Here is a 26922-nt window from a genome sequence, read left to right as displayed (position 1 = left end):
AGAAAAATAAACATTATTTTAGTAAAAAATAATGTAGAAAAAAATGGAAAAAACCCAAAAAATTTTTTTTGAAGAAAATAGACAGTGGAGGAAAACTGTATCTCATTTTTGGAGGAAAATGGCTACGGCCTTGTTTATAATATATGGCATTCGTTTAGTAACTACTTTGGGTTTTTTGTCACAAATTAATTTTCTATCATGGATTTTAAATTTAATAATTATAAAAATATTTAAGAATTACCTATATGAAATATTTTTTTTATAATAATAAAACATGTAGGTACCTAACAAAGATCTATAAATAAGTTAGATACGAATGATTTGTGAATACAATGCAATTGAGACTTAATACCATTAATTGACACACTATTACATAATACATTTCAAAATATTGAGATAGCTTTGACAATTTTTTGTTCATTTCCATGTTCAAATGTGTCAGGAGAACGTCCTTTTAAAAAACTAAAATATAAAAAACTATTTAATATCCTCATTGGCAAATGAAAAATTTTTAGACTATTTGTTTTATATTTTATGTATTGAAAATAATATATTAGAAGAGAGTTATTGAGAAAAAATCATTCATATTTTTGCTATAAAAAAAGTAATCAGAAAAAAAGTTATTTAAAATCAATTTTGATTGTATATGGTTAATATTTGTTATTAAATTTTATGAATTTATCTTACTGTTAAAATATAGTACATTAAACATTATACATTATGTATACAAATTAAAAAGTTATTTAAATTTATTGGTATTCATATTATATTACAAGTGACTTCCAAAAACTGCTCATAAATTATTATGTTACTCGGGAAATAAAAATGTAAATTTAATAAGGTACAATAGGTACAATTTTAAATTTTCATTAAAATATTTACAATTTTATCTTCTATAAGTTATGTGTGATTAATATTTTGGTTTTACAATAATGTATTGATGTGTGTTTATTGTGTATGTAGTAGCTCGATTTTCATACTATTTATTTTACGGATCAAACATTTTGTCCCTATGGAAACTAAATATTAATTACTTATATTAGATATTATGAATATAGGTAATGATTGATTTATTCATCGATTATTAAGTAGCGTAATTATTATGGTTTCTTTCTGGGTGGTGATAGCTACTACAAAAGTAGTGAGTCAGGCTGTCTGTGAAATTTTTTCAAATACATTTTATTTTTAATAATAATCTGTATTATGAAGGGGTGGATTTATAAGTCAGAAAAAAATATGTGCCTCGGTGACAATTTGGGCGGTGGTAAATGCTCGATTTTATGGTAAATTCTCTCAATTTTAAAAAATAGAAAACTCGAGAAAAAGTTGGAAATTGAAGCATTATTTCGAATAGTTATGCTGTACACAGGAACGAAAACAAACAAACAAACAAAAACCCACATCATTGTAAAATCAATACATTCATCACTTCGTTCAGAATCTAAAAATAGATACTATAAGTTTTTTTTAAATTTGTGTGTCCTACTATCAAAAAAAATTAAATTTAAACATTTTTATTTTATCATACGTATATATTGTATACTAGATTTATTTTATGATTTTCATTGAATTAAATTAGTAGTAAGTACTGAAGACTCGAGAGAATTTACATATTTCCGTCAGGTAAGTTAGAAGTAGACCGGGAGAGTTTACCATCTGGAGAGTTTACAATCGCCCGGCATTTTATCTTAACATAGCACTAAATTGTACTATCAAATTAGAATTTGAACAATAATATTCATCATAAATTTAAATAGTATTTAATATTTATATGTATTTTATCAAATTTTTATACTGAAATTTTACCCAAGATGCCTCTCCCACAAAGATATTCTATACGTCTGGGACTATGAATAATTATCTTTTTTTATCACATAATTCACTTAATATATTTCAGATTCTGAACAGAGCGATGAATGTATTGATTTTACCATGATGTGTGTATTTTTCGTACATCTATAATATACACAATAAGACCATAGGTACTAAGTAGGTAATTGAAAGAATAGTTCAGTTTTCGACTTTCGAGGTGGTTTTGGGAAGAAAATTGGATTTAGTTTATACTTTGAACAGGCCAACATTAAATTTTTTTTTTAAATTGCTACTACTATTCAAAATAATCAAGAAAAACAAACAAAAAATTAAGGTAAAATTGGAATTTTTAAGTTAATCTAATTTTTAAAAAAATCAAATGTTTTTTTTTCTAATATAACTAATAACAAGTAACAAAATAAAAAATTAATTAATTAATTAATTAATTAAATAACAAATAACCGTGATATTTGAAATTCTCACAAAATATTTTCTAAATATGATTAAATGTTCAAAATATTTCTATTTTTGAGCTATTGATAAAATAAATTTTTGATTTTTTTAGTTTTTTAGTTTTTATTTTTGTAAATTTCAATAAAAAAAAAGTATGAGTGGATAAAATGCTTGACATTTTGGTATAAATTTCCTAATAAGTGTTTAATATTTTTCGATTAAAAAGTATTAAATATAATTACAGTCACAATAATCTATATATATATATTATATATTATATATATACCCAATTATTCTTTATATACATTTAATTGGAAGTTTCGTGTTTTAACAATGAATAACTACGATGCTAATTATTTTATTATGAATCAAAAACTTTATCCATGGTGACTTAAAACTTTTATAACTTATAACATTTAAATTATCATTAATTTTACTATACGTATAATGACATTTTAATTTATTTTTTAGTTAATAGTATCTATTATGTTATATATTATTATTTTTTATATAGATAAATAATAAGCATGTATAATAATTTTCATAGTAAGTAACTTAAAGGTACTTAGTTCGGGCGCCCGGGAATTGGGCCACAATTTACCATTTTTTCCAAAGGTATACGGTAATTGGGCCACTAAAATTTTATATTTATTACAGGTAGGCCCGGTAATTGGGCCACTAAAATTTTATATTTATAAAAGGCAGATCCGGTGATTGGGCCACTGTTACATTTTAAATTGTAATAAAATAATATTTAATATAATATATCTTTTTATATAAATTGATACAATTCCTAATACTGCAGCGCATACGAAACTTTACTCGAAGCGACTGAGTATGCCTTATCAAAAGGTAATAAATTATCCAATATCTTATGATATAGAATTATCAATTGTCATCAAATGAAATGGATAAAAATAGTCATACGCGTAGTGTGCAAAGATTATGAAACCTAACTTAAACTACAAATGCCATCGAGTCTTTTCATTCACATTTCAAAAATAATTTCTATATGTCACATCAAAATATACATAATTTTTTATATGTTTTATTTCAACTTCAATCAGAAATGTATATTAAGATTAGAAATATAGGAACAATAAAAACAAGAAAACGAACTTTAGTTCGACAAAATTTTATTCTTATTGAAATTAAAAAATATGAAGAAGGGGAAAAACCCAATTTGAATATTTACAATCTGTATCATATTATTTAAAAAAAAAATATATATATTTTTAATATTTTTAAATATTATATTAGAAAAAAATTACTTCATATTATTTATTATTTGACTGACTTTATGGATCTAAATGCTTTGTATTATATTTGTATGTACCTATTAAAAAATACTTTTTTCATATTATTTATTTTTTGGCTAACTTTATGATCCTTATATTATATTTTTAAAATGAGTATTGGCGTTCTTTATAAAATTTATTTCATATTTGACTAATTGTATGGACCTTGTTATATATTAGATTAATTAAATCTGTATGAAAGTATTTATAAAAAAATATTAATTATTTGACGAATCGTATTTTTATATGTTAAAAAAATAATAATTAGTTAATAAACATTAGATTATCTTCGTATTAATAGTATATTTGTGTGCTATACTTTTATGGGTACACTTTAAAAATATAGATTTAATTTGTGGCCCAATCTCCGGGTAGAAAAATGTTAACAAATATTTTATACAAAATAGGTAGTTAAAATGTGGCCCAATTCCCGGACGCCCCTTAGTTCATATTATAGATTATGCCATAACCGTTGTGTCCGATTTGTGGTCGCAATAAAACAATAATTGTGGTCGTAATAAAATTGAATGTTAAATTACTGTTCGAATTAAAGTACGCATTTAGCGACTATTTAGTAATCAAATATAATATCGACAATGATACTATTTTTCCAACCACACTCTGAGCAGCTTTGGATAATAATATTTTAAGAACGAACAATGGAAGAGAAGCTTTTAATTCTAAACTCAAAACTGAAAACAAACGTCAAAATTCCAACACATTTCATTTTTTTAAATGTATCAAAAGCATAGGCGCCAGGTTTTGTAAATGCCAATGGGGGCCGAATTCACTAATTATTATCCTTAACTTTTGCCCTTCAAAATAATTTAAATATATGTTAGGTTATTAAAGAGTAGAGACACAGGAAATGGACTACTTATGTTTATATTTTTAACTGTCTCCTCTTAAATTAAACTCAAATCTCAATCTTTTCAATGCGGGCTGAGGCCCCCGAGCATCCATGCAGTCAGCGCCTATGATCAAAAGTATTTACACCTGTAAAAATCAATTTGATATATTTCAAAACTAATAAAAATCTAATAATCTTAGTCAGAAATGTATTAAAAATGAAATCAAACAATATTTGAAAAAAGACATTAATTCGCTGATATTTATAAAATTTGTATCCATAGTAATACTATCATAACCACAACTAAGATTTTTTTATTTTGTACTGTTTTGATCTGTTTTGATCGTTACTCGACAATAGTCGTCAAAACAATATTTAAAATTTTCGACCAACCGGTAACTACACAATATTTTCTTAATTAACCCTTTGTTAATATATAATAATTGAATAATAAGTAACGTCCGCAGAGAAAGGATAGATCATTATAACTTAAAAATAAGGAAATTCATTTTTACTACCTATACCAAACACTCTAGTAAATTTAGAATGTAACTCGTTATTGACTATAAGTCACTGTAATTAAATGTGTTAAATTTGAATACGATAATAAATCATTGCAAGTAAAAACTATTTTGTGCTAAAAAACATTTATTTTGTTTATTTCTAAGGATGATATTATATTTATATTATAAATAGTATTTTTAAATATCGGTCGATTTATGTTAATTATAAAATCTCGAAAGTATTAATTGTTAGTTGATACTTGACAGTTCAAATGCCTCTAAATAATACAAAATGTTTTGAAAATTATATCACGTGTATAACATTTTGATTTGAATATTTGATATAAATTTCAAGTAAATGACTGAAACTAGGTACAACAAAAAAAAAACAAAATCGACTTGGACAACTGGTGTTCTGTAAACATTCCCGGTTTCCTATCTTATAGTTCTTCTTAATTATTCAAAAAAGAACTAATAGGTACAAACTCTGATTTTGACCACAAAAATTACCTAATAGATCAAATTTAATTTGTTCAAAATTACTCTTCATAAATAATTTTAAAAATTGTAAAGTTAAAATTAATAAACAAGTATTTGGAAATTATGTGTATTAAACAAATAATTCTATAATAATATATTATTTATATTTGAATTAATCAATACATTTTTCATCAAATAAAAATCAAAAAATACTAAAAACAAAATAAAATGAGTACCTTTTAATTCTTAAATTCTATTACTTCAGCAATTTTAAAACTCACATCGTTAAGAGCTCGAAGCATACAAATCCAAAAAAATCGATAAGTTTTATCCAGTTAGTAACAAAGTAGGTAGGTAACATAATGCGACTACACATTACGATATTACACATTTACATCATAAGTAACTTTGCGATACACTTTATAACATGCTAATCTTACTTTTGTTCAAAAATCAAAAATATAACTTTTATTATGTACAACTTTTAGATTATAATATGTTCCAATAAAAATGTTCTTATTATTTTATTAAATAAATTATTATAAATTCAGATTTAAGTTGTTAAATTTAAAAAGTAAGCTTAGAGAAACCATATTATAATTTATATTATTAATGAAATTAATAAGATTATATTTTACAAAACTAATATATCTTATTTTTTCCTTTACTCGGAATCTTAGAAGGTAAGAACGGATTAAATTTGCAAGCCAAGTAGGACACTGTAGTTGGGTTATCCACAGGAGGTTATAATATCATTTAATATTTTAAAAACATTTGATAGTAATTACAAATATTGTAGTAGATTTCACTTTTTAAGTTATAAATTAGGTATAGTAAAATTATTCCAAGATGTATTTATAAATATTTTATCAAGATATTCGAATACTATCTGAGGTCTAAGAAGCCTACAATGCATATTTATTGAATCAATAATATTTTAACGGGTAAACGGTATTTATTATTTAGAAACAAAAATTAACAAATTATTTTCTATATAAAGAAATAAACTGACACCTTTCAAGAAATATCAGTTTTAAGAAATGGCCATTTAATTTGATTTAAACCTATATTTTTTTGGAATTTTTAAAAATAAAAACAAGAACAAAATTAAATCTATCAAAAAAAAAAATCAACTAGATCCCAAAAATATCTTATAGCAATTAACAGGACCAAAGCAAAAGAATAAATACAAAGAAATGACTAGATATCCGATAGTCAACAGAAAGTGATACTGTTGACTTTTGTACTTCAGTATAATCCAATTTCACTTAAAAAATAAAATCCAATACGTCCAACATAACAAACATTATAAATATTATTGTTATAATAGAAATAGATACATAAGAAAATAAAACTCTTTACAAGATTTATTTTTTCTTTAATAATGCGTGATAAACTGATGAATAATGTCAATAGATAATATATATTGATATTTTATACTATATACTACTAGTGGCGTAACTAGAACTACTCTGTGGGGGGTGATATAAATATTTTTCATTTGTAAAACAAAAAAAAACATTTATAGGTAGGTATCTCTTAAATTATAATTCATTATATTATAAAAAAAAATTCTAAAGGTGATAATATATCACCTACATCACCCCCGTAGTTACGCTACTGTATACTACCCATATAATAATTAATACTAAATTAAAAAAAAAATCTTAATAAAACATCTAGGAATCGATTTGTATAAGGAAATAAGTAAAAAAATAATATACAATTTACTTAAAATTCCATAGATAAAGCGAATACATAATTTTCAAGTAATTTTATTTTACTGCTGTTAAATATATGGGTTTGACCTATATTTATTATTTCTATTATTATGTTTAATCTAAATACTTGTCATTCTTTGTTGGACTGAAATTATGGCCTCAAGTTACATAGATGATTTTTTTCAAAAGAGTGACAATTGAATTTCACCGTTCTTTGGACACTCAATTTCATAAAGGCTTAATCACGAAGGATATATTTTTTTTGCTTTATACATAATCTCCATGGGCAATGTATTGTTACAATTTATAGATGATCCTCCATCAACCGTGTCAGTGACAATATTATAATGAGTGGCTTAACAGATTTTGTCAGTTGAACGTGGTCACGGTAGATATAATACAAGTGTTTTAATGACAATACAAAATTAATAATAATCATAAATGTCAATAAACCAATTTAATTAAAAATTATTTAGAAATAAAATAGTTCGATGTTAATTAATCTTATAATCCACATATTTATTGATGAAACTATAAATTGAATATATTTTTCAGTTGTGTGCGTTAGTTTACATTTTAAACTTATAAGTAGAATAAGATAATTTATATTCAGTAGCTTGGTAAAATAGTATTTATGCCTATATATCAGGGGTATCCAACCTTTTGTGAAGACTGGGCCACATCATATGGGTAGACGTTGTTATGGGCCACATACTTTTTAATAATAAATAATAATACATTCAAATTTAATGATTAAATTATATTCTATATTACAATAATAATTTTTATTTGTTGATAAATGACACGGGATATTGCTATCAGGGCCAATTAAGATAAAACACTATTAAAGTTTATCTTTATTTGATGTTTAATATTTTGTAGTTTTATATTCTTAAAATAAATTTTTTCTCATAATATTAATACACTATACAATATACATACAGGATTAATTAATGGTTTTTAAATTGAAGTGAGGGCCACATACAAATTTACCACGGGCCGCGGGTTAGACACCCCTACTGTACATTATTTAGTTAATTAAGTATGTATCATTCTTATAAGTCTATTTTCTATCTGCTGCTAAAAAACTCACGAAATACATTTTACAAAAATAATGACTATAATATTAAATTACTATAATATTTCAAACTATAATCCAACATATTATATAATATTATGTTACATATCATAGTACTACAACCCATGTATTATCATTGTCTAGCTAAGCACTCAGAATAGATTTCACAAACAATAGGTAATTAGAGAAGTTTTAAAATGCACATCCATCATCCCATTGACTAGGTACTTATTTTATCATTATTCTTAATATTTTTATTATACAAGTATAAGTATAAAACGTTGATATATTTCTTGTAAAACTTTTCTTTTAGGTAAAAAAATATATTATAGTGTATAGGTACCTCTATACCAATGCAATATAGATCAAGGGAAATTAAATAAAAGTATTGAATAGCATATTTTTCAATAGAAAATTTTTACCTACTTACTCGACATTATCCAAAGATGTCTTGTATGTTGTACTTAACTTGTTTAAAATAATAAAATGTCACGATTTCTGCGATTTTACACCGATTAAGTTAAAAAAACGGTTATGCAAGTAAGTACAGTTCTGCCAACCGTTCTCGTACACTATAGATAGATATTTACTTAGACAGGTTAAAATTATCCCACATCGAAATAATAAATCAATAACCATGTAAATTATCATATGATCCAAACGACAAACATCCCAATGCATTATTTTTCACACCGGTTTAATCTATCGAATTTTTTAGGGTTGTAAATTTGTAAATTGTTAGGTGTCGAGTATGTCATTGCATGTAATGTGTGTGTTAAAATATTTTAATTCAAATATATTGTATTGTAGGTATAGTGCTATACACAAATAAAGGCCTATATATTGCACTAATAGTAGGTAGGTATATTAATTCATGCTATATTTTATATCCAGCTAATTATAAATATAGTTACTATAAATGTTGACCCTGTGGATACACTTTTAATCTACATGTATAGAAAAACAACTAAATTAAATAAAAATTTGTCTCAAAAAGTTTTGAAATAGTTTTTCTTAATTATTATATAATGTATGGATAATGATAAAATAAACATTTAGAAAAATTCCAAATAAAAATTGTTTTTTTTTTTTTTTTTGGATATAGGTTGAAATATTTTAGGACCTTATATTAAATTTTAAAATCTTAGGTAAAATACCATCATTTTTATAAATTTCTAACTTCTTTTTCTTCACCTTCTCTTTCAACTATTTGGGATCAGCCAATCTTGCATATTTTTGTCATATCAAAAACCAACTTGATAACTTATAGATACTGTACTCTCCATAGTAAATGATCAAAGAATTGACAAGTATTCTACTCAAGAATATAATTTAAACTTTAGTTAGTGGATTATGGTTTACTAAATTAAGAACACAAAAATCAAAAATTCATATTTAATTGACTCGTATTTAAATATATTATATTTAACTAAAAACAAAAAAAACTCCTTAAAATCACAGTCGTTTAATAATTGGAATAATTTTGGAGAACACTGAAATTTATATTTTAATTAAATGTATTACCAATATTTGTTTCTATTTTTATAAACTATTTTATTTTAGTAATTATGATTCAATTGAGTTTGACACATATAAGTGCATTCTATAAATGATAATATAAAGAATACTTAAAATGAATAACAGTACAAAATAAATAAAAAATATAAAATTATTAATTATATGCCATTAAAACTCAATGGTAAACAAAGATTATAAAATGTATCTTTTTTCCAAAATGATGCATCCTTCCAACAAACTCCTTTACCATGAATACTTTTTAAACTGTCAGAGCCTGTATAGTGAGGATCCAAAACCAAAAACTTAACTGCGTCCAGTTCTTCATTGATGTCTACTCCTAAAATAGTGTGAGCAAGTACTCCGCCGCCTAAAACATTAATTAAGATAAAATTATGAAATTATACTACTAATGTTTCTATTACCTATCATCACAGGAGTGCCATGTCTATCAAAATGTTCAGACAATTCAAGACACACTGAATTTAATGTATCTCCTTGTCGTAAAGACATTATTCGACATGTGACATCCAAATGTGCATTTAATACAAAAGAAACTTCCATTGAACCAATCCAATCACTAGAACCAACAAATGATTTATTTTTGTCTCCAATATCAACTAAAATTTGCTGTATGTCACGAATGGAAGGCACTGGTTTATTAGTCCACCCTTGCCACCTATTAAAACATAAGAAATATTAACAGTTGAATTTAGTTTGTCTATTATTACATTTAAAAATATTTTAGAGTAGGTAGGAAAAACATTTTAAAAATGTAATACCTGATACATATTTATCCTAGTTTTAAACATTCTATTTTATATACTATATAGTATATTTTACAGGCGTAGGTAGGAAATATTTTCGCAGGGGGTTTTGGTTTGGATAAACACACATTAAATTTGATTCACAATATTTATCAATATTTATCATACAATTGTTTTATCTTTAATTTCGGGAGGTGTTTGAACACCCAAACCCCCCTTACACCCATAGTATATTTAAATATTCTATTTAATAGATCTAACAAAACTAACCACTTAATACATTTTCATTCACCAGTTTCAATAGGGTGCTTTTAGTTTTAATATTAGATTAAATTATTAATATTATTCATATCTACTACCAAACTTTTAGGTAAAAACATTATCTATGTTCTTTCGTTGGTTTTTTTATATTTTAATTTTTAAGTAAATTATGAATATGTATAATATTAAATATTTAAAAATGCTCTAATTCACTAACAAATTAAAATATTGTAAAAAACCAATGAGAGAACACAGATAATGTTCTTACCTAAAAGTTTGATAATAGATCAATTAACTCTAATATTAAAACTAAAAGCACATTATTGAAACTAATGAATGAAAAATTAGTATGTCATATGTGTGTAAGGAGACAAAATATGTACGTACGACATCCTCTTAATAAGTTCATATTAATACCTATATATTATTAACTATAATGTATGTGAATTTAAAATACATACTTAAACCAAGAATATAATGTCTGTAAAGATCTGTATGCACAACCCCACTGATGATCGTTAAAACCACCTTGACCATAATGGTAAAACGTGTATGTACCCTGAATTAATGAAATTTTTCCATTTTTTACTAGAAAAAAAAATGTATTAACCAATTAATACAAAAATAACAATTCAAATGATAGAAAACAATTTAATATTATAAAATGCATTTATTAAACTTTATTAAAAAGGAAATAAATTAACAGATAACTACAGTATTTAAAATAATATTTTCAATAAAACTAATCTTTGGTAAATTTCACTTACAACATTATGTTTTTGTAATAAATTTCCCTTAAAATCTCAAACACATGTTTCAATATCTATTCTCGCACTTGACTCATTTATATTTAATAAAACATTAACTATATTAAATTACATTTTATTGATTTTTTTTCTTATTTCTTCAATTATTGTTGCTTCAATTTCATATTTCTTTTACCTTTTATATATTTCTATTCATATTCATGTCACATCCCCTCAATAAAATATTATCCATTCTTCTGAGCAGTTCTTGTAACTCTTCCTCTCTTCCCAAGTTTAATGAAATGTTGCTGCCTAAACGTACACAGTTTGGAAATAATAGATACCTAACACCTTAAACCATCTAATAATAATACATTTATTTTTTTATAACTTACTTCCTGAAGGAGACAAACCTTCGTGTACATTTGTCAAAAGTCCATCATCATCTAAAGATGGCTTAGCATCAAATTGATAAGCATTTGATATACGAAACAATGGTCTATCCATGGACAAATGAAAAGCATTGTGTAATTTTTTTCTTAAATTACCTATTAAACAAATAAAATTAAAAATAGTTAATTTAAGAAAATAAAATTGGCCTTTACACCATAATAAATTATATTACTAGGTAATTCATTAGTATCATGTGTTATTTACAAATCATTTTTTAAAAGCCAAAATTACCTGACATAATCATGAAACGTAAAACCAAATTTTAAATTATTTTATGTAAGCAACCAATATTTAATAAATTACAATGAAAAACTACTTAAATAACTTAATTTGTTTAAAAAAATTGAAGCTAACAATAAATTCTAAATAAAAACATATGTCAATACTCAATAGTATATTTATGGACAGACAAAAACCACTTAATGCTGAAATGCATTCATTTTATAATCCTTTATATATTTTTCAATAAACTGATGTCATTAGAAATAAAATAATCATGAATTGCTAGTAATAACACATGATCTAGTACTTTAAATGTATTATTAATATACATACTGTACGAATCTATCTGATTGTGTGAACAAACAATTGTTAAAAAATGGCATAATGTATCAGGCAAAAAATGATGAACAGCAGGGAGATCTTTGGGATTTGAAGCCAAAAATGATTGAATTGATTGAATATTCTTGATTATACTACCATAAACCAAATTGTATGCCTGTGTATATGTGGCTTTTTTAGGAACCACACATAAAGTGTCTAGCTGACAGCAAACAAGTTCTTCATCAAAAGGTTCTTAAAACAAAACACAATTTAAATCACAATCTTTAGTGGATTTTAAATATGTTTTATTTAAACTATACCATTCGTTTGATGAATTATAGGGAAATCAGATGTATCTGTGTTTTCAGTTGGTGCATTTGATAAATTTTGATACACAGATATATTTAAAACTTCATAATCCAACTTCTTTGTTTTTGCTTTTATTCCATCAATAGTTTTGTTTTCTTCTAATTTTCCAAAATATTGTTTATTTTCTTTGATATAAAAAAGAGGTTTTAAACCAATCTAAAACAAATGAAACATTTTAAACTTGTAATTAATATGTACATTAAAATCAGTTTAAATTCAAAATTAATAAAATATATAAAAAAAATATATATCTTATATTATTCTGATTATTATAATTACTCTTCTTGATATAAATATAATAATTAAGAAAAAATGTTATTAGTTATACTAATTGTGATTAAAATCACTTGGCAAAAACATATTCTATCACCATATAATGTTATCATTTATAAACAGGTATTATTAAATTTAAGCACAGTTAATTTATTATTAAAGTAACGTAAGTATTTATAAACATACCTTTTTTTCTAATAAACTTGCTGTGTTTAAAGGGTCACAATCATTAATTTTTCTGTCAAGTTCTAATTTCATACAAGTTCTAAAATATAATAAATTATTGCTTAATTCCTCTTTTGTTTGAACTTGAAACTCGAGTTTTTCAGATTGAATAGCATCATCAATTTTTTTAAACTCCCAAAGATTAATTTTTGAACCAACTATGTTCAAATACAGTGAATAATTTTCATTAAATTGATCCTAAAATTAAATTAAACACTTCATAATTATTAATAGCTAATAACGTTTTTCAATTAAGAAATATATGTATGTACATTATTCAAATACTCCTGGACGTTTTCAATTAGATCGGCATTTCCTGCCAAACCACAGGTATTCAAATTGTGAGGGCAGTTATCATCTACACTGAAAGACGAATCCACAAAACCAATTATATAGGTTTTGAACACATTTTCCACATCAATGTTAACCCCTAATAGAACAAATGCGTTGATTTTTGATAAGCCAATTTTCTCTAGGCCCTACATAAAATTTAAAATGTTATTGGTAATTGGTTATCAAAAATCACAATTTTCAAATTTAGAAAACAATTTTATATCTTAATATTTAAATGCTTAGCTTAATACTTGGCGTATTAAATTAAAAAGGTTAACATTACCTGCAATACGTCTTTGCAAATTACTACTTCACGACGAAATGCATCCATTATGTGTAAGGAAAGATGAACAAAATTACTATTTAGTATTTAATAACCAACAACTGCCTAACATGAACTCTCACTAAACACGTAACACGTCATCTTGATTATCGGGTGAATGTCTACTAAAATACTAAATATTTAGTAAATACTAATAAGTCTAATATTATCTATTGGCAAAATCGAACACCGCAAGAAATGTTATCACTCAAAGATATTTAAGTTATCACATTTATCCACAGAAAATCAAAAATTTATAAAACTAAGAATTTAGAATGATATCTTTCATTCTTCTAAGAACCATTTTATTCATTACTCGTGAATACGTACTGGTACTATCACATACTAATAATATACAATCAAATACTGTAAATGATCATTTACAGTATTTGATACAATACTACTAATTGACAAGTCACAAGAATACTATATAATGGGATTATTTTTTTGAACATTAAAACTATTGAATATTTTTTATCGTAGTTATTAACTTGAGTTTATGCAAATCCAAACGATAAATATGAGCATTGAGCAAGTCGCTTAAGTATCTTTTATTATTAAATTCATATTATTCCGAATTCGTAATTCAATATACTATCCTTTCACATAGACCACAATAATTATCTATGTCTGTGTAGACCTCAGCACGAACCACAGAATATGTTCCGTCGCTGAAATGTTAAATCTTAGTAAATTCGAGTACGATGTTGTTATATTATGATTTATGAGTATACAGTCTCAAAAACTATACCGTGTAGTTACCGTATAGGCATAGAATACTAGTATAATACTAGTATTCTATAGTATAGGTATACTGGTTTAATAATGCGCCTTATTACATATTTCACTATTTCCAAATTAATATTTGCTTTTTCTCACATTGTAGAACTAAAATCTCCAAGTCAAATAAAACTTCCTGCAGAGTACAGACTACAGACTGCAATTACTTGTAAGGAATTAACATTTTTACTGGACAGTGGACAGTTTGATTATTTTAACTACGTCAAAGTATTAGATACTTCATAATAGCTTTTAGTTTAAGTTTAAAATGTCAATTCATTTTTGTAATTATTATTCAAATAATATTAAATAAATATATTTTTCAAATTTATTGATATGAAGTTGGTGTCAACCATGAACTAAGATATCTTAAAATAAATGTCAACTGCGAAAAAATTGTTACGAATTTCACTTTTCAGGATTGGCAGCTTTGAAGTTGATAAAATCAAAAAATATGTATTCGTTATTATCATTTGATTATTTACTTATTTAAAATTGTCATGTTCAGTTCATTTAACAATTTATTATTTTAAAAAAATCTACTCACTAAACTGACATACTCATGTACTACCGTCTACCACTGAACTAAATATTTCATATATTTAGTTCAGTGCATACTACACATAGTGCACATTCCTAGTATTCACTATGGCGCAACATATGAATGCTGCTGTAGACGAAGACGCCGCTCTGTTACAATTTCCCAAAGAATTTGAAAACGCTGAAACTTTACTTATTTCCGAAGTAAACCAATATAACTTGTTAACGGTATATCTAATCACTGAGTTTAATAATCTAATTTCGATTCTAGGTTAATATGTTGTTGAAATTTCGCAAGAATCAAAATGAAAGTGCCGAAGAAGAACAAGAATTTTCGGAAGTGTTTAACAAAACACTGACATATACAGAACAGTGTTCCAAGTTCAAAAACAAAGAAACCATTGTTGCTGTAAGGAATTTACTTGCTGGAAAAAAATTGCACAAGTTTGAGTTGGCGTCAATTGGTAACTTATGTCCTCAACTTGCTGATGAAGCCAAATCACTTATACCCAGTTTGGAAGGTAGATTTGATGAAGATGAATTACAACAAATTCTAGATGATATACAAGCTAAATTAAGTATTCAGTACTAATTAAATTGTACTAATCACTTAAAAAAATTATATCAATATTCACTAGGAATAAGAGTTTCAAATCATTTTGCTTGAGTCAAATCCTTCAACTCAGCTCAGTTGCTTTGTCGCTAATAACTCTATTGGTCACCCATGATAGACCTGACGCCGGGTGATGCTTGACTACAGCATCATTCAGTAATTGCGTCCAAAAACTTTTTGTTTTTTATGATATTAATAAAATTATTTAAACCGATATGACATTCAGATTTTGAATATGTTATCAATAGGACTGGGATTTTGATACTATGTAATTTTTTTCCTGATGTTCCAGCACGTATAGGTTCATAAGCAGAAAATATATTTTTATATGATACTGGTACTATATTTTTTATTTTGCATTTTTTGACAAATTAAAACATTAAATGTATATTGAGAGCATTTTTTTAATGTATCCATAAATTCATAAATATTTAGCAATTTGATTCAAAACTTTTTGTATGTAATTTATTTAATTGTTTAAACTAGATTATTAGTATTGCAATAAGTAAACACATGGCCATGTACATATTTTATCAGATAATGTCAAACGTCTAGTATAAATAGATCATAATATATTCACCAATTACTGTATTCATATTTATAATTTATAAACTATAAAGAATTACAGAAACTATAACACTACTATCTCAAGTAATTTTATTAGTTTTCTTTACTATTTTACTTACACACAGTTGCACATAATTTTACTTAAGTTGTGTTTTTGTACATTTTGTTGTGTTTCTGTCTTGTCCAAAAATGAAATCAATTGCCAAAATATGTCAATAAATTCGGTAGAATTTATTTTCCTCAGATGGTGAAATATTTTTTTGCAAAATATGTAAAATATAAGTGGCTTCTAAAAAAAATGTACCATAGTACAACACATTTCATGTGAAAAATATGTACAAGGAATACATCGCCGAGAAGTTAAACCAGACTAACAGGTACCTAAAATACAAAGTTTTTTAAAAGATAATAAATTGTCTCTATTTTGTTATAATCTGACTAATGCCTTTCTTTCGGCCAATATTCCAATAAATAAACTTGAAAATCCAATATTAAAAAATATTTTAGAGTACACTGATAGGACATAGGTCTATTCTTGACAGATCTTCAATAAGAAAAAACTATATTAGTAAATGTTACAATGGATAAAATAATTCAATACAAGATAGATAAGAAAAATTAGGGTTTCTTCGGATGAAACAACAGACTCAGAACTCAGTAGACCATTTTGTTGTATACTTTATTATAAGTACTTTAGAAATTATTTCCACTGAAAAAACATTTCTTTTAAACTGTGAATTTTTAAAAAAAGTGAATCAGTCTATTGTTGCTAAAATATTTAATAATGCTCTATATATTGACCAAAAAACATTAAATATGATAACATGTTATTATTTGTAAGATTAAAAAATTAAAATTGTTGCACCACAATATATAAGGAAGCCCGAAGACCAGCAACGGCAGATGTACCTTAGCTATCAACACCAGAGCACTTTCACGACAATCAGCCACTTATTATATTAGTTACATGTATTTTGTTTTTATGTAATAAAAACATTATTCGTTATTAAGTTGTAACTTTCATTCAAAATAACAATTTGGATTCAACTCTGATACTGGCACACAACAATTATAACAGTAAATTATAGAATAACTTAGATAAATATAAATATTAGATAAATAAGAACCTATACTATTAATGTTGTTGTTGTTATTATTATTATTATTATTATTATTATTATTATTATTGTTATTGTTATGTTAAGTAAATAAAATGGTAATATGATTTTTAAATTTGCAATAAATAATTTTTTAATGCAATTTCGTATTTTTTTAAGAACATTAGAGTCAAAAGTCTAATTATCAACTTAGATAGTGATTTGGAATGTTAAGTGTTAACTTGTTATATAACTACTGAATCACTGAGTTGCCAAATCTGGAAATAGTAAATTTGACTTGGGTACTTGGGAAGTACGAGAACATACTACTCCCTTCTAATTCTATGCATAGACTATAGATCTGTGTTTTTCAACCTTTGTATGATGACGACAAACTATTAAACTATTTCATACTTTGTGACACAATAAAAAAATAAGAATAATAGGTAATATCATTGATTATAGAATAGAGATTCTATAACTAATATTTATATTTAATTTTAATTGGAAATGTAAAATTAAAAATAACAAAATAATGATAAATGTCGATAACAGTTGACTTATTATCATAGAAATAAATAATTGTACCAAATGCCTATTAATATTTATAAACCTTATCAAAAATGTTGGTACATTATGTTATTTAATATACTTTATGACAAATCAAACTTTACCAGTAAAACACTGAGCTATAAAAAAAATAATAATAATAATTAATTATTTATTATTCACAAGTACCTAAATACCTACCTAATACCATTGAATAAAATAAATGTTCAATTCTAATTTGTAACTATGTCACTATGAGGATAAGGGTATTTATTTTTTAGACAATAAAATTGCTTGAATAATTAAGTACTAAATGACAGAGTATAATTATAAGCCATAAAATATGAATTAAGACTTAACGTCAACTATACATAATAAACTAAATATAATCAAGTTAATGTTAATATCAATTTTTAGCTATATAACTATAAATTTATAAGACATAACTTAATCATAATTTAGGTATTGGGCCAACTAATAATTATCATCAAGTATAAAGTATATACCAAACAATTTGTTTACCTGATCTTTGTAGTCCAGTGTATACATATTATGAAAACAAAGTTTAACAAACTTGATACAAATTTAACTATCTTATACCTAAATCAACAAATCAGAATCTACAATTATATATTTTACTAGACTAGTAAGTATCAACTTCATAAGTGTATACAAAAGAATACTTAAAAAGAAATGCCAAGAAATATTTAGATATTTTGTATTGAAGTTATTTTCAAAATCAATGTTAAGATATGTTTAACACAATATTAATATTAAAACATTTAAATGAAAATTGCGAAATATTTCAAAAGGATCGCTAAGAAAAAAAAAATAGAAAAGTATGACGAGGCACAATTTAATCTTATGACCTAATGCAGAGGTTCTTAAAGTGTGAGGCGTGACGACCCTCCGGTGGGCTGCGAAAGCTTTATAAGGGAGGGAGGGGGCAAGATAATTTTAAATATCAATATTGCATTGGTAGGACAGAAAAAGATTGTGAAATTTCAATAATAATAATTGCACTTTGTATTGCATATTATTTTTATGAGGGGGCTCTCGTCTGGGGTTGACCAAAAGGGGGGCCTAGCCTAAAAATGTTGATAACTTCTAACCTAATGGATGGTAATTTATTTTTAACAAAACTGAAGTAAACTTTTAAAATATTCGGCTATTCTTATTTCAAAATTATACTTTTATTGGGTATTTTTGTAAAATTTCTAGAGCCTATACAAAGACTGAGTAAAATAAAAACTATATCTATAGACAACAGTATTTTATTTTAATTTATAAATTGGAAAATACTAAATTCTTTATAAATACTTGATAATTGATTGTCTTGATTTAGTAAAACCTGTTAAAAACATAGGTGTGCACTGTGCAGAATAGTCTCACTAGAGATAACCTTATTTTTTTTTCTACAATTTATGTAAAAATAATATGCTTAATACTTAAGATTCCATGTAGAGAGTTGATTGTATTAAGTTAACAATTTATTTTTTACAGTTATGCCCTAATATTTTCAAGTAGAAAAAGTGATCTGATCATCACATTTGAGAGAGAATTATAGTGGAAAATTAATTCTAGTTAATAATTAGTATTTTATTTATCATACATAATGATTTGTTATTAAAACCAAATTATGCCTTTAGTTAGAATAGTATTTCTACTATTGTAGATATGTATATATGTTCTAATAACTAATTCATTTAGCTTGATAACATTAAAAACAATTCATTTCACATAGTTTTAACATGTTGGATTATTATTTATTATTTTTTTTTATACTATGTTTACTATATTGTAATCCAAAATACATACAATACATAAACTACAATGTACTAAAATAGTATTATCATATTTTTCAATTTAATATAAATATATTTACATTAAAATATACAACAGATATTGTAAGAGATCAAATAAAAACATTGAATAACAATAATGTTTTCATTGTTTAAATATCACAGATAAATTAAAAAAAAAAAAGTACATCCATCAGACTTATAAATTATTACAGAGAATACTTGCAGTTCTAACACATCACAATGGCTGCAAGTATTTTACTTCATCTCAACTAGTCGTTGAATGAGTTGGATGTTGTTGGTACATTTGAATCTGTGGTGCTGGGTATTGAACTAACATTATTTGAGACACTGGAGTAGCTTGTACTTGCTGATTTGCCTGCTGCTGTTGTTGTTGTTGAATGTGCTGTTGTTCACTTTGTGTATCTGAATCAATCATATCATCACAATCATCATCTGGATGCCCAGCTCCATATTTCACCCTTTTGAAACGTCCATATAATGAAGAATATGGTAGATTGTAATGTATAGCTGCCTGATTAATACTCATATGACCTAATCGTACAGACTCCAGAGCTTCCATCATAGCATCCTCAGACCATGGGGTTGGATTGCTGCGGGATAATTCAATTTTCTCACGTTTACACCGACCATATAGTGTACCAGAAGGTATACCATAGTCAGCTGCAGCTCGTTGTACAGTCGTTTGCCCTGTTCGTATGGCATGTAATGCCTGGTCTAACTGTTCCTGACCCCAAGAAGTAGGTGCCGCATTGAATGGAGCAGCTAATCTAATTCCTTCCCGCCGTGCAATCTTATATAATGTACTACTAGGTATACCATACGCTTTACTAGCTTTATTTGCTGAAATAGTGCCAGTACGTAGAGCGTCTAATGCAATGTTTAAAGCTTCATCGTTCCAAGATTTAGCAGGTCCGTCTTTTTTAGGAGTATCTATTCCAGCTCGATGAGCCCGCTGCCATAACGTTGTAGAAGGAATTCCAAATGTTATGGATGCTTTAGTTAAAGACATATTATGTGAACGTAATGCTTCTAAAGCATTTTCCATATCATCAGCTGTCCATCCTTTTCCCCCATTTGTACCATACTGTTTGTTAATATTATTACTAGAACTATCTTCACTAACATCTGTAATTTAATAACTGTATATAAGTATAACTGATCATCACAGAAATAAAACCATATTATAAAATAATATGTTTAAATGCAAGTACCTCCTGTATTAGAAGAATTTGGTAATAATCCCAAAAGTTCGGGTGTTATCATCATTGTATGCATTGAATTATCTTCATCATTTATATTCTAGAAGAATAAATAAATATTATTAATATCATAAATGAAAGAATTATGTATTATAATACAGTTTATAATAAATTATTAGTACACGGTCATTAGAATGTTGTCTTTCTATTCCAATTGCATCTGATGACTGATCAATTGTACGAAGTGTTTCAAATTTAGTACTTTCAAATTTTCTCTCACTTCCATCACTTCTCATCATATCATTTGAACATGATGTACCAACTAAAATAAAAATATAACACTTACATTTAAAATAATATAAAGTATAACCATTTATTTAGATATGAATTAAATATTAGATGGTAAATATTATTAATTAATAGTTTAGAACAGTAACAATGAGCAAAATATGTTAAAAGTTACATTTTTAATTTAATTTTATAATTCAACCCTAAAATTAAACAATAAAAATATAAAATAATAATATATATTGTATACCTATTTATATTATATTATATAATATAATAATGGTAAATATATTTTACACTACAAATTATAACATAGAATGGATATCTGTGCTGAGTGTGCTGTGATTTGATTTGATTTAAATTAAATTAAACATGACTATGATATCTCCTTTTTCTTAGGATAAAATATGCAATAAAACAAAAACTAATAGATTTCAGTTTTAATTATAATATCAAACAAGCTATTGCCAAAGAAATATATTAAATTACTATTATACAATAAGGCACAGTTTTCTCTCTTTGCATTCCCCCTGTAGTCAATGATATTTTCATCAGTAGTAAATTATCAACCATAGCTAATGCTATAAATCATCAATTTATTTAACTCATTGAGATTTAATTTATTTAAGATGATGATCCGGGGTATATTGAAAGTGATATCCTTCCAACTTAAATATGCCAAATACCACATTTATAGGAGTTTGTGTGTTTTAGTATTATTATAAATTGTTGTATTAATTATTTTAATTTCTATCAAAATATTTAAACGATGGAACTATTTTTTCATGTCTTAACTGAAATACAGTAAAACTTATATTTAACGAATTATTGTTGAAAACCACGACCTTCAATATTAATGCGTTAATTATATTTAACGAATTCAATTTTGTTTTTGTTCCCCATGAGACTTCATTAATTAGAAGTTTCACTGTATTGATTTATTTTTTATCATTTTAATATTTAATTAATACAAAAACTCATAATTTATTATCTTAATTATTTTTTTAAACCTATTACCAGCCATATCTCTATGTGTAGGTGTTGATGAAGGACTTGTGCTATTTTTTACTGGTACTGGTGTTGCCCTTGGTCCAACAGGCTGTATATCAGGTGAAATGTCAGCTTCATTCACTGTCATAACTGGACCTGTGGTGATAATCATCTGAAAATATCATAAAATTAATAAAATGTATAAAATCAAAAATTAATTAATACTTTACTTGTGAATGAGTTTGAACTGCAGCTTGTTGCAACTGTGGTTGATTTGTATGTTGTGTTGCATGACTTAATTGCTGTTGTTGTTGTTGTTGTGATGGTGGTATTGGTATGTGAACTATCTGGGACTGTTGTTGGGCTTGTAAATTTAATGAAGGATGTGGTTCTAGTATGACCACCGGTAAATCTGTTAGTGTTGACTTCAATTCTTTTTCATCATCTTCAGTTGATGTTGCTACAGTCATGCAATGGATAGTCTAGAAAGAAAACAACTAAATTAAACTCAACAACAATAATTAACAAATTATTACTCATTCATATTGAGTATTTAGTTTTTACATTTATAGATTTGTTTTCTTGATCAACACTAATAGGGGCAAAACCTGATTGTTCAATTCGATAATAACTTCGATTAAACTGATCCTGCTGAATCTGATTAGGACTCAATTTTTTTGAATAGGGAGAAGTTCTCCGTTGTAATTTTGTGAACACTCTTCCACCACTTTTTAATGGCCCCAAAGGAGTTACTTCAGCAACAATAGATGTATCACGTTCATCTTCAGGTACTTCACATAGTCCTTTAATCTTTAACTGATCTGCAGTCTTTAGAAGAGACTGAAAATACAATTAATTGTTTAATGAATTTTTTACATTTACACAAACCTTTTAGACTTACTTGTAATTCAGCTTGAGACACATCAATCTCGCCCCTATACACAAACTCTATGATGAACTTAAGATCGTTAAAACAAACATCGTAAGGCAATATAATGGTTGGATGTTTACATGGGTTATCCATCAATAATTTTTGGAAGTATGATGAACAAGCTGATAATACCACCTATTATACAATGTCAATGTTTATAAAAAATTCATAAAACAAAGATGAATAGAGAAAATATTTTACTTTGTGTGCTTTAAGCGTGCTCTCATTACAAGCAAGAGTAACATCAACAAACGATTCATTTCGAAGAAGCTGATGAAACACAGAAGTCATGTTTGATTGGTAATTATTCCATCGCAGACAGTAGTGCTGGCCATTAACTGTCATTGTACTTCTGAAATATTTTAAGCTTAATTTTTAAACGGACAATACAAATGAGTTTATATTGTTTATATTTACAATGATGTTAGTCATTATACACATGAATAAGTAAAATTGAATTTAAAAATAATAACCTATTAATTCTTAACATCCACGGTATTTTGATTAAATTTTGATCGAATTTAAATATTTTCCAATACCCATTAGGTTATTTAAATTATAAAATAATAATTTTCTTTTTTATTTAATTTAAGATTAAATTATTTAAGTTAGAATTAAATAGTAAATATACTATAAAAACATAATAAATATTAGTTCTAGAAATTTCATGATCATATTTTTTTTAAATATGAAACAATTTTATGGATGAAATTAAATAGATTTTAATAAATTAATTTTAACTGTAAATATATTAGTTATATTAATAATTTTGATTTAATACACACCTTATGCTATTATCAAATTATTTAAATTTTAAATAAACACATATATTATAACCTTTCTTTTTGTTCAATGGATAATTTGTATAGTTTGATGTTTAAATTGCAAATTGCCATCATTTAGAAATCATAATTTAAACTGTGAAATACAGATATGCACATTTTATTATCAAAAAACATTAATTATAAATTTCCAACAAAAAATTTAAATCGTAGAATGTATAACATTTTTGTAGAGCATATTTATTTCATCCTTTGAATTTAATAATACTTCAAAATTCTTTAAAAATAAAATTACTGATGAAAAGTATTATATTTAAAATTTAATTTTATAATATTATTAACATTTTTAGTAAATTAAGAATTAATTTTAGTTTTTTATACATTTGATTTAGTATATTAAAATTAATTATAAAAATAGGTTATTGCGTAACTGCGTAAGTATAAACGCATATAAATTATTAATACAGCACCTACAAATAAATTTTACGACATAATACATTATGAATATTCTAGAATTCTGAAATCCATTTAATCGAAATTCGAATTAATAATAAAGAATATTAAGTATGAATGCCAAACCAAACGTTATAAATTATTTTAACATTAAAAATATAAAATCGCCTAAACAAAGAAATCAGCAGTTGAAATAATTATATAATTTAACATGGAATAGGAACTAAATATTATGTTAGAACAATTAATTATTGAACAAGCAACAATAAATTATGTAAAACAATCCATATTCTAATATTATTTATCGAGTAACTAAAATAAGTTCAAATAACTAATGGGATACGGCATACGGAGTCGAAATTCTGTTGGAATGGGTAGTAAATAGTAATATATAACTACTATAGGTAATAGATAATACGACAAGATTTTATCGTTTTTAGTGATGATGAAGTGTTTTAAAATGTTTAACACAATAACACAGTAGCTGAAATTTACGAACTAGGTTCGATGATAAACATTGTTCGAATTAGCAATACAACAAAAAAAGGAGAAAAGCTACTATACAAATGTAAAGCTTCAACGGGTACGGGTACACTGTTATTTTTTACTTAAAATGACGTGTTCCAACAACATTATGATGTATTATTTTTAAATTTTTTTCTGAGACCGTTTTAGACTTGAATCTTGTTGTGTTTCGTAACAGAACTCAAAATGCAATATGCAGATTTAAATAAAAATGTTTGGGGGTGCTTAACTTAGCGAAACGAAGAACAAAAATTTCCATGGCACGTTTAACGAGGTATAGCGAAACGAGACGATCGATTTAGAGGGACCCGACCAGCCGGACGAACACCAAACTGGGGGGGGGGGGAGGGCAACCTAAAAACCGTCGACCACCATCCATGTCCGACGAGTTGTGAAGAAGAGAAAACGATAACGCGTCAACGGGTCGAAAAAACCCGCATAATCTTCGAAAACCAAAATTCGTAACGATAATAATAACTAATAATATATTTTATTATTTTCGTTATTGTTGGGACCTGCTTGAAATGAGTGAAAATGCAAGTGACGAGAACCAGAGCGGCGGCGACAATGAAAATACGTTTATCGCTAGACGCTCTTTCGTGTATTCCACCCACCACCCATCCATCAAGTAGGTCGTATCACAGATTAAATATAGTTTTATTTTATCTGTGGTCGTATCGTGACGAGAATAAAAAAAGCTTAGCGATGGAGGCTCGTGTGTTGCGTGCGCGAGCCGGACGACGGCTTGCCGACACGCCATACAACATATCAATCATATTATCACAATATTATTATGCAGTATGAATGTCGCGACACGTAATATTATTATTATTATTACAATAACCACCCCTCGATCACACGGTGTGAAATAGCCTACGCCGAGTGAGGCGTACACACGACGAGACAGCAGTACCTAATAGTAGTAATACAGTATGGTATAAAAGTGAGCAAATGTAGCGTGGGTGTAGGGGCAGAGGGTGCTAGTGACGGCGAGTGGTAGAGAAGTAAAGCGCACGGACGTGGGAAAAAAATAAAACGAAAAATAAATAAACGGCATTTTTTGGGGGGGAGGGGGAGAAAAAAATAGAAATAAAAATAAAATGGAAAGGAAAGAATGTTTGTACAACGCAAACGGCGACGACGGCGGCGGACGCGATTTTTACATACTTACACGGAGTTTCCAAACAAGGAGGAACGGACAATTTGAACGGCCGGCACAAAGCGGGAACTGATGATAAGCCTACATTTCGTTGTCGACCTCGTTCGTTCCGTTGTGCGCCCGCGTTCGCGTCGCCGCCGTAGTGTTGTACGACGCGCTCGCTGGCCGACGACGTACCGGTTGCCCTGGCAACCCCGTGCGGATCACCATTTCCACCCACCACCCACCGGAGACCCACCGCCCGCGCGTAACGCAAGTAACGACCGACCACCGCGGATGGATGGACGGACGGTGGTGACCAAGAATGACGGTGGGAAGAGAGAGCGAGGCGTCAGGCGACGACAGTGTTAGCCGACGCGCCGTATTTGGCTTGTGTGTGTGTGTGTGTGTGTGTGTGTGTGTGTGTGTGTGTGTGTGCGGCGGAGAGAATTCGCTGGAACGACGTCGGTGGCGACGAGTTAGGGGAACTACGGTTTGCGGGATGACGAACGTTGTTCGGCCGAACCGCCGAAAACGAGTCGATGAGCGGTGCCGTGGGCCGCACACTACTTCTCTCCTCTTTTCTTTTGATGTGTACTGTATGGGCAACGGGTCTGTCCGTTTGTGTGTCGGTGTGTGCGT

At 26.8% G+C, this 26922-nt stretch overlaps 3 protein-coding genes across 7 annotated transcripts; 1 reads left to right on the top strand and 2 right to left on the bottom strand.

Moving 5' to 3' along the window:
- Positions 1–9576: 9576 nt before the first annotated feature.
- LOC114125907 (ufm1-specific protease 2-like) lies at positions 9577–14343 on the bottom strand. The gene is made up of 9 exons (XM_027989759.2): positions 13964–14343; positions 13620–13826; positions 13309–13545; positions 12801–13005; positions 12493–12732; positions 11880–12032; positions 11200–11326; positions 10136–10389; positions 9577–10080 (listed from the first exon to the last, which is right to left on the bottom strand). Exons 1-9 carry the CDS (start codon positions 14009–14011, stop codon positions 9872–9874), a joined length of 1680 nt encoding a protein of 559 aa, XP_027845560.2. The 5' UTR covers positions 14012–14343; the 3' UTR covers positions 9577–9871.
- Positions 14344–15102: 759 nt separating this feature from the next.
- LOC114125991 (DNA-directed RNA polymerase II subunit Rpb4-like) lies at positions 15103–17508 on the top strand. The gene is made up of 2 exons (XM_027989881.2): positions 15103–15526; positions 15594–17508. Exons 1-2 carry the CDS (start codon positions 15431–15433, stop codon positions 15912–15914), a joined length of 417 nt encoding a protein of 138 aa, XP_027845682.1. The 5' UTR covers positions 15103–15430; the 3' UTR covers positions 15915–17508.
- Positions 17509–19889: 2381 nt separating this feature from the next.
- Positions 19890–26617, bottom strand: LOC114125643 (longitudinals lacking protein, isoforms H/M/V). Of its 5 annotated transcripts, none has more exons than XM_027989496.2 (9): positions 26314–26617; positions 23584–23731; positions 23353–23517; positions 23016–23291; positions 22682–22933; positions 22479–22623; positions 21356–21495; positions 21186–21273; positions 19890–21099 (listed from the first exon to the last, which is right to left on the bottom strand). In XM_027989496.2, exons 2-9 carry the CDS (start codon positions 23725–23727, stop codon positions 20219–20221), a joined length of 2091 nt encoding a protein of 696 aa, XP_027845297.2. In that variant the 5' UTR covers positions 23728–23731; positions 26314–26617; the 3' UTR covers positions 19890–20218. The 5 variants fall into 5 exon arrangements, with proteins under 5 accessions (XP_027845297.2, XP_027845229.2, XP_050064515.1 ...); XM_027989428.2 differs by having other exon boundaries at positions 23584–23734; positions 26314–26616; XM_050208558.1 differs by lacking the exon at positions 26314–26617 and adding an exon at positions 24168–24293 and having other exon boundaries at positions 23584–23734.
- Between the last annotated feature and the right edge of the window lie 305 nt (positions 26618–26922).

The sequence above is a fragment of the Aphis gossypii genome, chromosome 1 (assembly GCF_020184175.1).
Source record: "Aphis gossypii isolate Hap1 chromosome 1, ASM2018417v2, whole genome shotgun sequence".
In the NCBI taxonomy this organism is placed as follows: domain Eukaryota; kingdom Metazoa; phylum Arthropoda; class Insecta; order Hemiptera; family Aphididae; genus Aphis; species Aphis gossypii.
The sequence above is the reverse complement of the archived record's forward strand: the minus strand, read 5'-3'. Positions and strand labels throughout refer to the sequence as shown.